The 14,548-nt window shown below is 42.1% G+C and overlaps 1 protein-coding gene across 1 annotated transcript in view; it reads right to left on the minus strand.

Moving 5' to 3' along the window:
- Positions 1–1,165: 1,165 nt before the first annotated feature.
- The window catches only part of LOC121329702 (mitogen-activated protein kinase kinase kinase kinase 5-like), a 24,965-nt gene continuing 11,582 nt past the window's right edge, over positions 1,166–14,548 (minus strand). Inside the window, exons 3-15 of the mRNA XM_041275401.1 lie at positions 14,397–14,501; positions 13,987–14,066; positions 13,365–13,425; positions 12,153–12,155; positions 10,910–11,024; positions 10,435–10,493; positions 9,898–10,001; positions 9,018–9,195; positions 8,504–8,572; positions 7,119–7,211; positions 6,729–6,799; positions 4,933–4,988; positions 1,166–2,259 (exon numbers count right to left, since the gene is read on the minus strand). Of these exons, the coding sequence (XP_041131335.1) occupies positions 2,172–2,259; positions 4,933–4,988; positions 6,729–6,799; positions 7,119–7,211; positions 8,504–8,572; positions 9,018–9,195; positions 9,898–10,001; positions 10,435–10,493; positions 10,910–11,024; positions 12,153–12,155; positions 13,365–13,425; positions 13,987–14,066; positions 14,397–14,501 (1,082 nt within the window). The 3' untranslated portion in view covers positions 1,166–2,171. The remainder of the gene's footprint in view (positions 2,260–4,932; positions 4,989–6,728; positions 6,800–7,118; positions 7,212–8,503; positions 8,573–9,017; positions 9,196–9,897; positions 10,002–10,434; positions 10,494–10,909; positions 11,025–12,152; positions 12,156–13,364; positions 13,426–13,986; positions 14,067–14,396; positions 14,502–14,548) is intronic.

Below are 14,548 nucleotides of genomic sequence, written 5' to 3' on the forward strand. Positions count from 1 at the left end.
GGACCCTGGTGAACAGACCAACCCCCTGCAGCAAATCTCTTCTGCTTGTAATCAGATGTTAGCGAGAGCTCATTCTAGGCCAGGAACAAGGGCGCATTTGAAATCGCACTACACTAAAATATAGTTTACGTTTTTCTAAAAATGATTCTAATCATAGATTTAATCAGGAGTGCCCAGTCCCAGTGGTCTACTCCACTCCAGGTTTAACAGGTACAATGATATAGTGAACTACTTCAGGGTCTGGATTGAGGTTTCATTGGTTCAATTGAATAATTCAGAACAAGGTTGGAACAAAAACCAGGAGTGGGAATGCCATCTTTGGCTACTCCTGGGTTAAGTACATATGCCTGAAACCTTAATTTGAAAAAAAAAAAAAAAAAAAAAATGGGGAGGGGTCTTTTTCTTTCTTTGGTCTGCGTTCACACCTCATTGCCCCCCCCCCCCCCCCCCCCCCATTTGCATTAGAGGCATGAAATGGATCTGCTCAGGCCCCCTTGTTTAAATATTTAGTCTTCACGCTCAGTTTCCCGGTTTGTATCCTCCTCGTTCCCCTGCCCGCTGCACACCTCCATGCCCAGCGCCGAGCAGTGCCAGAGCAGCAGCTTGTCTTCCTGTCGTTGTCCTGGAGGTGTAGTCGCTACAGTGGCTCTGCACAATGGAGCAGCAGCAGCAGCACGCAGACCCTCTGCTGCAGGCACGGCCATCCGTAACCATGCCAGCCGTGCTGTGGGATCCAGCAACTGGCAGAGAACTGTGTGAAGCCATGACGGAACAAAGGGTCCTGAGAAATGAGCCTGCTGCACCCTGTCCTGAGAGATGAGGCTGCTGCACCCTGTCCTGAGAAGAGGCTGCTGCAGATCATTTATAATTACACAGCCTGCAATGGCTTAAGTAGTGTTGGAAGATAGGATAGAGATAAAGCAAATCGATAGCTCCACAGCTAACTGTACCTTTAGTTCTATTCATCTCATCTGATTGAGTGCCAGTCTTTTGATATATAGAAAAAAAAAAAAAAAAAAAAAAACCTTAAAAATCTATGGTATTATAGTTTTATTATTAACAGAATAACAGATCTTATACAAAAAAATACTACCCCTATTAAAAATTAGCAGTGGAATACCAATAATGTTACGGAAATCCAAGCTTAAAAAAAAAAAAAAAAAAAAAAAAAAAAAAAAAAAAAAAAGGCAGAGGTACAAAAGTGCTTACTTACATGGTGCAAACATGGAATAAAATTAACAGCTTTTCCAAAAAAAAAAAAAAAAAAATCTGTTAAACATTTAACATAATATATCCAAGTTATAGCTTGCCCCTGCTAAACTGCAGGGTCTGTCCATGGTTAAGAGAACTAGAGTCACAATAGCTATACCCTCCTACTGGCACATTCATAAATAAGGGTTTAATATTCCACTTTACAAAATGCTCTGGAGTTTTATCTATTTGAATGCACTAGTCTTCATACTGGTATGCTAAAGAATGACATGCCCTCCCCCCTCCCTTAAAACAACACTAAAATGATATTGTATTATATCACATGAAACAAGGCATCTATCCCATTACCCAATATCTGAAGTAACAGCAGTTTACAAGCTAGAGCAAAGAGGAACTAGCACGTACAATTCTTAATGGCACTTTACTGAACAAGTATATGCGCATAAATATATATACTGTGTGTGTGTGTGTAATATTATATGTTATTTTTTATTGCCATTGCTGCTGTGCTTTTTTGTAATTAACTGTCTCAGATTTCTACATCTTAACAGCTTTGCATGAAGCCATCAGATTTGATTGACCACACAGTGGCAAGCGGTTTTCTTCTATACGAGTAGCTGTCTGCAGTACAGAACGCTTTGTCAAGTCCGTCCCCTCTGTCTCCCTGCACAGTCCTCGCTCTGATCCAAAGGGGAATGTAGGGCTGATGCTGTGTGGTAGACTCTCTACAGAGACAGCGACACATCTGGCTTTATTGCACAGATTCTGACAGTGATCTGTTCCCAGCGCCCCATCTCTTCCCCAGACAGCTATCTGCTCCCAACTGCTGCAAACTCAATGAGCCAACGGACATTTTAAAGCAGTAGGGATGGCGAGCAGCCCGCTGTCCTGCGTCACTCCCTCCCGAGCTGGAAGCAGATTGATGTCTCTCTGCCTCCTGGCAGGGCAGGGCTCTACGCTCAGTAGCTGTTCTCATGTCCGGCCAAGATGTAGAGATTGCTCTGTGCCGTGGGGTGATCAGTGGGGCGGCTCTCCAATACAACAACTCTGGGATGGGGAGGAAGAAAATAACAAAAGAAAAATTTAACCAAACACTGATGTAAAGAGATGCAATAGAAACAGCCTGGTTTACTGAGGTCAGGCATTCCCACCACGTTTCAGCTTTCTGAAAAAAGTAAAATCCCATGTGCAATTAGAAAAGGAGTAGAGCTGTTAATCATTGCAAGAGTATTTAAATAAAGACTCCCAGAGCCTAACGTGTGATTTGATACGCAGTAATAATTAACAACATTAACGGGACTGTAAGGAGTGATCAGTTGCTTTAGTTTACATCATGTGTACATTGGATCTTTGACAACTCACATCAAACAAAGACTGGATAGCAGGTTTATTCCCCCTAATTCATGAAAGAACAATAACTCATTCTATTTATATCACAGATGCTACAAACAGTACCCATATATACACACATGCACAGTACTGACTAATTGTTGATCTCTACTGTGGAAAACACTTAGTTACACTGATTTTCCTTATTATTTAACTAAAAATGTATATTTTAAATATATATATATATATATATATATATATATATATATATATAGAGAGAGAGTTTTGTTTTTTCCTTCAACATTTATATATACACACAACTAATAAATGGAATTAACAGTAATTTGTGATGGTGTTTGTTACACACAGAATGGCGAGCGGGCTGCTTTATAGAATAGTGAGCTACATCATGTGGAGCCTTAGCTTTATAACATGGCAGAGAATTAACTGGCTCCAGGTCAGTGAGAGCATATGAACTGCAGCCCTCCCAGCTCAGTGAGCTCAATGCTGGTCCATCCAAAGGTATTCGATGGAGGACCGGTTGCCAGGTGAGACGTGGTGCAGTGAGTCTGTTGTTCCCAGTCATTATCAGCGGGATGTAATTTCAGACGCACGCAAAGACCCAGATACCCAAGCCAGGCTGGCTCTGCCAAAAACACCAGAGAATAAAAGTGGCAGAAGGGGATCCCTCCCAGACGGGCAAAATGGAATGTGGAGGAACACAAGAACGCATCCAAACAGCATTGCTAGGATATTGCAAAGCAGAGGGGTAAAATGTATCACGGGTTAAGCTAAATCAAGTTAAGCTGTCTCCGGAGGGAATAGTTTAAAGCCCTATACAGCCTGACAACCGCAATTAGTGCTGCAGCCCAGAGCAGCTTAGTTGTTTACTGCCACTACCCACACAGCATCACGAACACATGATTTCTGTAATAAGAGTCAAAACAGCATTTGTGCTGTAGGCTCACTGTGCATTATAAAGAAAGAGCGTTCTCATCTAAAAAACAATTGCCCTTTAATAGCCCCAATACAGTAAGCACTACTATGCCAACAGGAAGTTTTAAAGCTACTCCTGCACTTGTGGCAATGGCAATAAAGGTTAAAGGACCAATGAGCCTGGCTGAATTTTAGAATCCTCAGTGAAACTTTTTTAAAAACCCAAGACAACACTATAGCATAAATGTACTTATTGAGAAGCCTAAAGCTCTGCCTGATATGAGGCCAATCATATCAAAACAGTGTGTTAAACTGCTTCTATAGGAGAGTACGAGACAGTTTGTTTCAGGACACCATTTTCTATGGAAGTTTAGCTATTAATTATAGTGCTCTCTAAAGCAAGGCTGTGAAATATAATAGCCTGTCAGACGCCTGTAGGGAAGCACTACACAGCACAGCACACAATGCATGCTGTTTAGAAAGATACAGAGAAGCCCTTGTTTCCATTCTAAAGCAGGGTCTCGGGGTGCAGAGGTGTCGCCTGGCTCCCAAGAGACTGCAGGGACACAGTTTGTGGAATCTGTCAGGCATCACCTGTGATTTATCCATTAGAAATCTCTTCAAGAGATGGATCTGCTTATTGCATACTGGGTCCAGCCACCTACATTCCCCAGATGGACAGTCACTGTGTCCTCAGGCAGCCTGTTCCCCTGCACACAAGCCTGAGGGAATGATGGAGGTATTAGATTGGAGGGTTTCAGTTCCTTCACAAGAATCTGTGGCCTGGAGACAAGCTTCTCAAGCAGAGACAGAAGCAGGCTTTGAGATCTTTCACTCTGTACACAATGGGAAGAAGATTTAATTGTGTCTTAATTGTGAACCCCTGTAATTAAATGAAAAGTACTGTTTATAAAGTTTAAACAGTGGTGAGAGGGGGTTAGACCATGGTGTATTGCAATATGTTATGGATTTGTATAGGGCTGATATAATATTGGATGCACATGCCACATTAACATGGTTGGTCTCTGTTTGCTGATTAGATGTTGCTTCTGTTTAAACAGTAATCTGCTGCACAAAATATGTAAATGTAAGCTTCTATAGCCTTTTACCATTAAATAAAGCATTACTTAACATACAAATTGTGAACAATGGCATTTTGCACAGAAACCTAAACCCATATTGCTGGATCACTTATCTGTTTAAGTTTGTTCAACTTCAGCAAGGCTCCTTGAGGGACAGACTGACTGAGTCGCAATGTATGGAAGGGAATTATTCGGATCTAATCCTTTGAAATAGACTCATGGTGTGTGTCGCTGGTGTACTGCAATGATAACAGGAAGATTATAGTGAAGCAAAGCTTGCAAAGTGACCAGAAGGTTTGATCAGATTCACTTGGCAGCGGGTCATTAATATTCCAGTATGCTAATAAAGACAGACAAGCCTTTCATGCCATACCTGTCAGATCCTAGCAGACGGAAGACTCGGCTTTGATCTGAAATCTCCTGGGTAACCTGTTCAGAAACAAACAGGAGAGGAAACAGCTTATCAGAGCGCTTCATTAGACCCTGCAATTAAATTACTTTTCCACAAAATGAACTGTGAAGGAAGGAATGATTTGCAATGGAAACGGACGGAAGTCAAGTCATTAATGGGAAGTCCAGACACACAAACGCACACAGCAATTTAAAGCTCTAAAGTAGACCTGTATTCACACAAGAGTTATCACACACAATGTCTCCTCTATCATAAGTCCAGTGGTTTCTAACCTAGGTGAAGACCACCTTGACCTTTACAGATTCTTTCAAACAGGTCACTCCCAGCACTCTCCCGAAAGCAAACATACTTACACTGCAGCCTATCCAAGTATTGGTAGATATCGTTGTTAAGACTTTACACTCATAAAACATGTACATCTTTAAAGAGAGATTAGAAAGCTGATACAGTCGCTTGTTTCTTGAGCTGCTGTGTTATCGATCTTGAAAGGGTTATAGCGCAGTATAGTGCAGTTGATTCACTCCCAGACCACAGGCTTAACACAATGAAGTGAGTGGCCTTGAGTTCACCGTCACAACTCCCTAACTGCTTTAACCCATTCCTCACAAGCAGAACTACAGCAAACACAGGCAGGGGCTGCTGGGACAACATTGACTGAGAATGGTATAAGGTGAATTCATTTTTTACGAGCGCTTGTGGAAGGGAAGACAGCCCTAACCATAGCCTGGCCCAGAAAGTAACAGATGGCACCAACAGAAACAATGCCACAGAAACACTGGAGAGAAGCAAGCTGCCGAGCCGAGTGGCTCAACAGTTAGCAGCACAGGACTGGCACTCAGGTTCATGAGCTTACCGTTTAAAAAATAAAAAGCAAATTACATTTACGTATAGTTTAAGACTACACGTGTGCATGGAAAAGACTTTGAATACATATTTAATGTGACTCTACAGTATATCACACATGGAGGGCTAAAGCTACTTTACATTTGCTTTGCAAATTGTTATTGTTTCATCTTTAAATGATAAACAGTGTAACTGACAGTGAAAGCAAGGGCAGTGCAGAGGATCCACACTGCTGCACTGCACCCCAACGGGAATTGGTAGAAATTTCAACCAATAGCAACACAGCGACATGCATCTGAGAAATGTTTCTGTGCAATCAAAAACCAAACCACATCCATCTGCAGTAAATCAAATACTAGCTCTGTCAAGTGCAGTTTACAGTAACCAAGGCACTCCCAGCTTCGTGGCATCTGTCATCATAATGACTAGCATTCTTCTTCTACATCACAAGCTACCACATACACATTCATATTAATCTTGTGCACAACAACCACTGTTTGCGCAACAATCACAAAGACCGTGAAGAGAACTTTGGACTTCCTCTCATTGTGCATGTCCTATTTAAACAGACCAGGAGTCGGGTCGGCACATAGCCAGCCACCACACATTTGATGGAGCATACGCATTTGGATCATGCAGCTTTGGTGGCATTCCTTCAAAAGAATCATATCAAAAAGCAATGAATAATTAACATGCAGCCCCTGCCTGTGCAGCTGTCTTTTTTTTCTAACATGAATTTTGCATGACAGCTGACATTTGCACACACAGCATTTTCCAGCTGAGCATTTCATGACACTTGGTTGTTCTTAAAGTGATGACACCATTAAGAGCCAGGCCAGAGGCCAGACACGAGCCAGGGAGTTTGTTAAGTTCTTAGTTCACCAGTGTTCCAGTCAGTCTGCCCCCGTGCTTACCTCATTTGACTTGAAGCTCTTCCCCTGCATTCCGTGTTTCCAGAAGGCCAATACACTGTCCTGAAGGCACACTGAAACAAGAAACACCCCCTTCAATACCACTGCATTGCTTCGAATTATGAATGGAAGGGACTTGCTGGGTAGACTCTTTTCGAAAAACAAATACAGCACTCAAATTACTGCATTAAAATCAAAATGAAATCAAATGAACAGCCTCTGTCCCAGACAGTGAATTCCAGCCAACAATTTTCCATAAAATATCTGAAACGGGTGATAAACTATGACCAGCATGAGCCCAAATACTGTATCAATACAGCTGTTAATGTTCTTCCAGAATCGATGAAGCATGAAAAGCTTTAACCATTACTCCTGCAGGGAAACACCACTTACCGACAGATCCGATGCAGAAATCAAAGCTCAGTTCGGACGCCAGCTTTTTACTGGACTTCAGTTTTCCCTGGAGATTGACAATTTTTAAATTCTCTGAAAAAAAGAAGCAATGAAGTTTAAACGTGAAGGCGTGTGTGTGTTTCCACTAAGCCACTCACTCTCAGTCTTCAGTGTAAGTAAAGGCAGCTACCCAGACTTTCTGCAGCAATCCCCATGAAGGGATTAAACACCTTTATCAGTTTACACAAACCAAACCGGTTCCTGACAATGTGCTTCTTTCACTTGCCATCCATCTCAAAGCATGCCAGTGCTGGAAGAATGACAAGCACAAGACCAGGAACACTGCCTGCTTTCATGAAGAAGCATCTAAATCTAGTTTAAACTTTTCATACTGCTCAGTGATACTGTTATCTCTGCTTTGACAACACACACAGCAATTTAAATCTTATATATAGCTTATATATTTATATTGTACTTTATATATAGCTCAGGGTGGTTTATCACTCCTGCACTATACTGACCCTATGTTTAACAATGTGATATGAATCTCAGATGAGTGATGTTTCCAGCCCCAGACTATTATAAGCAGAGCTGCTTCTCTATCCAGCTGCTCACTTGTTTTACTGTTTGCAGTTTTATCAGCCAGCACTATGATATGACTAAAGGCTCACTCACTTAGCTTGCCACACTGAGGCCAACGCTCCCTTGTTGGTTCAGTGCTTTCCCTTATATCACCGACTTAATTTCAGCAATCAGACACTGCAGATAACCTGCTTATCTGACAGGAATACAGAACAAATACTGCTTCTGATGGGCTTCTGCCTGTATTCACAAGACTTGGAAATGCAACTTTCATTCAAAAGATCTTCAGTAATATAAAAAACTTTGTTGAGATTAAAATCACTGACACAAAAGTTGAGTTCAATTTAAAAAAAAAATAAGAGCATTTAAAAAAAAAAGTTTGACAATAACATTTTGAGTTTTATAAACAATCCATTGGTGTCTTTTCAGCAAAGAATCTAAAATCAACCTTTTTGTGACATATGTAATCACAGTGAACAGGCTACCGTGTGGTGGATTAAAAGGAGTACAGAGTGAACTGAATACTGGGTCACATCACCAAGAAAAACAGCCAGGTCTGTTTGTACCAGAGCTCAGCAAGAGCTTAGATCCCATGCTAGCTTCAATAAACATATATATATATATATATATATATATATATATATATATATATATATATATATATATATATATATATATATATATATATATATATATATATATATATATATATATATATATAATATAAATATTTCTCCACCGGGACTTTATTGTTCAAACTGAGATTATAAGGCAGTTCAGTTTCCACACAGTTTCATACTCACTGTCCAAGCAGACAAGCACTGTGTCCCTCTCCAGCTGGGTCACATGGATGGCATTGACCTGATTTCCTCCTGAAGGACAGAAACATGTAATCAGGCCTGGGACTGGGGGTACATGTGGATAATTTACAGTGCTGTCCCTGTGGGTCTGTCCTGTCCCTGGGACTGGGGGTACATGTGATAATGAACCGTGCTGTCCCTGTGGGTCTGTCCTGTCCCTGGGACTGGGGGTACATGTGATAATGAACAGCGCTGTCCCTCTGGGTCTGTCCTATCCCTGGAACTGGGGGTACATGTGATAATGAACAGTGCTGTTCCTGTGGGTCTGTCCTGTCCCTGGGACTGGGACTACATGTGATAATGAACAGCGCTGTCCCTCTGGGTCTGTCCTATCCCTGGGACTGGGGGTACATGTGATAATGAACAGTGCTGTCCCTGTGGGTCTGTCCTGTCCCTGGGACTGGGGGTAAATGTGATAATGAACAGTGCTGTCATGAAGGGTCTGTCCTGCCCGTACCTGAACCGATCTCTGTGAACCAGGAGGAGGAAGAGTTGAGGTTGATGGTCTCGAAGCGCACCTCCTGGCCCGGCTCGGAGCCCTTGTTAATGGCCACACACACCATGGGGTACTCCTGCTCCGGCACCACCAGCATCTCAAACACCTTGAGCGGGTTGGGTAGGGGGAAGTCAAAGTGCTGCAGAGAGGGGGCGAACAGGAACACCAGCAACTTTAAATATGGGCATTAAGCCACTCAACACTTCAAATACGTACAAGTACTAGAAAAAAGAAACAGGACTATATTTTGGGCAAACATTGACAAGAAGTTTATCTCTTTGTGTATTCACCTGAAGACAGCGTTGTATCAGTACTGATTATATACAATAAGCATTCAGCCATACAGCCGAAACATGCTTGAAGCAGTGTTCAGGCTAAGAGAGGGCTGTCCAAGAATGACTCTTAAGCATTAAAAGCGCAACGAGCTTCACAACATTCATTTAAGGATGTTAAGGAGTTCAGAAAGAATACAAGTACAATGTACTGTCTTTGCTAGAAGGTACTGTTAAAAAAAATTCAATTTAGTCAGCTTTCCAGTTTTAGAAAACTACACCTATTCAAGGTTACAGCTAGAAATGGTTACATTTTATTCAATTTATGTTTGCGATTCTCAGGCTCTTTTTGTTAGGCGGCTCTGGGATAAGGCAATAAAATGGACCGGTATTCCTATAGGCAACAGTGGCTCTCATATCCAGTCATTTATTTTATATTGACCATCTCAGAGTGTATGCCTCCAAACTGTACATAAAGCAAGCACACATACATGGGAGAAGCAAATCCTCAAGCTGAGCAAGAAATGCTTCACTTCAGCACACTGTGTGAGAGTTAAAGGGAGACTGACCTTGATCAGCATGAATTTCTGCATGGGCTCATACCACTGGAGCAGGACGATGCCAGATTGCAGCGCTCCACACAGGTACTTGTGCCCTGTGTACGGGTTCCTCACTAGGACGACAGCAAGGCGCACGTTACCACATGGAAACACCACTCAACACTGCCTGGCACCTCTCCACACACACTTTATCTACTGTGCATTTACATCTGTTAAGTGAGCTCGAACATCGCTCATGACCAGCCTCGTAATGTAATGCTGTTAACATCCACTACTGAATAAACTGATAAATACATGCTGATGTGTTTCGGGTTTGACTTCTTCAGCCTTCCCCAACACACACTGTAAAAACAAGAGACTGTTCTGGGTTTGCATGGAATGTGAATTTTATTTTCCATTAATGTTTAGTTACAGGCATGCTTTTCCTTAACAGGGCCGAACTATGTCCTGAATTACGAAGGCAGCCTTGCTGAGGATGTAGGGGTCCAGTAAGCAGCCTGGTTTTAAAGATGAGCTCAGAGCACAGCAGGCTGCTCCTCTACTTACCAATGCAGCACTTGTGGCAGCCCTTGGTGTCAGGGATCTTTGTTGTTAAGGCAAACCTCCTGCAAGGAAGCACATTGTGACACTTGAATTACCATTTCAGCTCAAGAAGTGCTTTGGGCTCTGTGAATATAAGCTTCCCTTCTCATAGATAGCAGTATGTGTATGGGTGTTCGTCACCCAAGTCCTGGGGACCTGGGCTCCAGATCAAACACACAGACACCTCTGCATTCTCTCTCTTTGTTGAGGATAGGGACTGCATGTACCAGGGACACTACGCTCCTCTCATCTCAGCTCAAGAATAAAGGTTATGATTGGTATCAAAAGCACTGAATCCATCAAAGTGGGTTTTGTATAGACCATTATTACAACAGATCTATAAAGCAGAGCTGCGTGACGCCGGATGGCTGGAGCTCATGCCAGTGTAGGAACACGTCTGCAGTGATGAAGATGAGGTGCAGGTCACAGTGCTGCTCACCTGGGGAGTATCTTATCAGGGAATCGGTGCGTCTGAAACTGTGCTGCCAGACCGGGCTTCTTGAGCTGGTCAAACAGGCCGATGAGGTTGTGGGAATACAACTGGAAGGTTTTTCCTGGAAAAGTGACATGAGGGGGATTAATACCTGCCTGTCAAACACCAGTGAAGCAGGCAGTCAGGGGCAGGGTCTAGTCCTGCTTTTCAATTCCAATTCCATTTAAAATCAATTTTCAATTCCATTTAAAATCAATTCCCAATTCCAATTCCTTCGAAGGAATTTGATTTGATATTTTAGAGACATAATAATTGTTGTTTTTGTTCAACTGCTTTCATTTGAAGCCAATTTAAATTTAAATAATTAAATCGGCTTGAAATTTAATTTAAGACTTCAATTTAAGTAATGAATTGCCACAGTGAGAAGCTCATTTTAACAGCATCCTGCCAATTTCAATTGTGCTCAATGGTGTGTTGTAACTGATTAAAAGGGAACAGGAACTGGGAATTATTTACAAGGCAATGGGAAATGAAAAGCAGGAATTGATCGAAACCCTGCAGACATTAATGGAGTCACAATGGATGTAGGACAGTAGGGTTAGTTTACCAACAGGTTCATCATTATAGAGATGAGGATTTGGTCAGTCTATGTAAAGGACTGCACTTTTAGTACAAATCATATCTAACACTCACCTCACTCTACCGGAATCCCATTTCCCAACTGAAAAAGTACTGTTGGATCTTGGAGGCTACGAAAATGTTTTGGGACTGTTCACAATAGTCGTTTTTACCTTTTATCTTTTTTTTTTTTTTTTAAGCATGAATGTTCTTTTTTGACCTGTGATCAGCACCTGGTTTTTTAAAAATCAATCAAAATTCATCTTTCAGGGTATATTTTTGAAGTCAAACACCTGCAGCAAAGCAGAAATAACGTATTTAGCTGCTTCATAGCCAGCTAGGAGATACCCATTACACTACATTACACGAGGGGTCAATTTGGCAGCTGTGGGCACTTAATACTTTTAACCAGTCTGCCTGCAGAGAATGCTGTAAGATTCAGAGCACCTGCTGAGAAATGACGACAGGAACAGGAGAGCAAAAGGAATCAGACCTGCAGGTTGCTGTGATGAGCGCAGTGGACTGTTACCAGGCAGCACCCACAATCACAGGTGAGGGAAGAGAGAGCAGGACGACAGCAACAGTGTACAGAACATGGAAACACACACACACATTAACAAAGCACAATTACCTTCTAGTAAAGGTGAACACAAGGTAGCCAGGACAGGAAGCCAAATTGGGTGGGTGAGTGAAGGGGGAGAGAGAGATTAACAAAAAATAAAGATTAATACACACACCAAACATCAGGTTGCGTTGAAAAGGTGGCACAGTGTTGATCTCAATGGTTAGTTTCCAGGAAAGGAAATCTTTAGCAGTACAATGATGCTGGCAAGCTTCAGTAGTACAGCAGAACAATGCAAGGGTTGGCAGGCTGACCACGTCTCCAAGAATATGATAACACTGCTACTGGCCAGTGTTATGAAACCTGTAATGCTGTCTATGATAAATACAGTAGTGATGTTCAGCTGAACCCATGCACATTGTGGTTTGGCGTTCTCAGAATACAGACAAATAAATCAGTGTGTTTGGTATCCATGTCCCTGGAGAGACACACGTCTCTGACTGTAAATGAAGTCACTGCTCTGGGTGTCAAGGCACCATTGGAGGGGGGATCCCTAAAATGTAATCCTCAGTGGAATACAATGTATGACGCATGCTGCTAGCTCCTATCCAGCCCGCAGAAAGGATATTCCTATACTTGTAGGACAACAGAAATGGTTCTTTGTTAAGGATGTCAAATCACAGTCGTGGAGGACCATTCCACTCCAGGTTTAACAGGTACAATGAGATAATGAACTACATCAGGGTCTAGATGGAGATTTAAATGGTTCAATTACACAATTTAGAACAGGGTTGGAGCAAAGCACAGGACTGGAAGAGCCCTGTTCTGCATGATCAGCCCCATTCCCCACTCCCCCTCAAGCTCTGACCTAATCACAGCGGCTCAGAGGCAGGCTGCAGTTCGTTTGGTTCAGACAGTGGACTTTCCTCACTTCTGTTACTTTCAGCCCAGTTGAGCTGTTTCTTTGCTACCTCACCCTGAGCAATGAGCAGCTGAAACATTTACCCAAGCCCTGCCGTTCTTCAATATCTCATTTCTCTCATTCGTTCCTGTCAGTGACCTGACAGCTGCTCGCACTGCTGCTTTAAAAGGCTCACTTATCCTGATGGGAGTTAAGAATTAAAAACAAACTAAATGGAAGAAACCAGAGCCAGAGCAGAGTCCATGCCTCCCAAATGAACCCAAGGCACAGTAACAATCCCACTCACAGGAACATCTTTATGGCTAGCTTTCTGAATATACCATAACTCTCCAGACGTTCATTGTGGCATTTCTACATACCTGACAAAGACATTAAATTATTGTTGATGACATACAGCCAGGTACATCTTCTAGGGAACAGCTGGGAGAAATACAAAACAACAATCTATTTAAAAAAGGAAGTTTTGTAGTCGCATTGAAACTCAAGACACTAACAATTAAAGGCAGCAGATATGCAGAGCAAATACAATGCATACCTAGATAATTACTCACACAGCAACTTTCTGTTGAAGGTACATATTTGATTGCATCTGTTCTATTGCATGTGTATTTGGGCACTGCAATGGCTACAAATTCTACCAGAAACAAGAGGTGAATGTCACTTGAATTGTGGGTCTTCATATCTGACAAGTTCAAAGTCACCAGCACATATGGAGTCTGTACCTCAAAAGGTTTGGGAGGTGAGCTTGCAGTGGCACCACATTTAAGAGTGGCTTTTAAATATGTATATTTCTTAATTAAAAAAAGAATAAAATAAAAACAAATAATAATAATTTGTGAGCTGAGTTTGTGTGTGTTACAGGAAGGGCCTGGTAGATTTCCCTTTGGGTCAATGCTCCACTCAGTGGCTGGGCTGTTCCCCTTGTTCTCCTGGGTCCTCTAAGATTACAGCCTCCAGCTCTCCAGTTAATCATCTCCTCACCTGCTCCATGGTGGCTTCGTGAAGCTCGTTCAAGTTCAGTGTGTAAATGCCGTCTTCCGTACCGAAGATTAGGTACTGGTCTGAAACAAGGCAAACAGTCAGACAGAAATGAATGGAAATGCTGAACTAACCCTCTGTGTTCAATGACACGGGACACACGAACATAACACCAGTGCACACACACACACAGAGTTCTCACTAATCACAAACTACATTCATCTTTCAGGAAGAAAATACAAAGAAAATAAGCAGTTCACTGTCAGAGAGTCCATGATGCTTGCTCTCTGGAAAACTGCAATCTCTGAATGGAAAGTGAGTGGAAAACATCAGGCACTTGATTAGAGCTACAAACACAGAGTTACTCAAAGCGGAATTGTTTAGATAATCATTTCTAAAGTACAGGACAATACCTTTAGTATCTGGGTGTATCCATGATGTTGCACAGTTAATCTTCAATGGGCAGCCATCAAATACCTTCGAGAAACATGCGCCCATCTGGAAGAGAATCAGAATCACTGCAGTCAGGTAAGCACAGCAACTTCAGTAACTTCACAGCAGCCTT

This window comes from Polyodon spathula, chromosome 17 (genome assembly GCF_017654505.1).
Source record: "Polyodon spathula isolate WHYD16114869_AA chromosome 17, ASM1765450v1, whole genome shotgun sequence".
NCBI classification, from domain to species: domain Eukaryota; kingdom Metazoa; phylum Chordata; class Actinopteri; order Acipenseriformes; family Polyodontidae; genus Polyodon; species Polyodon spathula.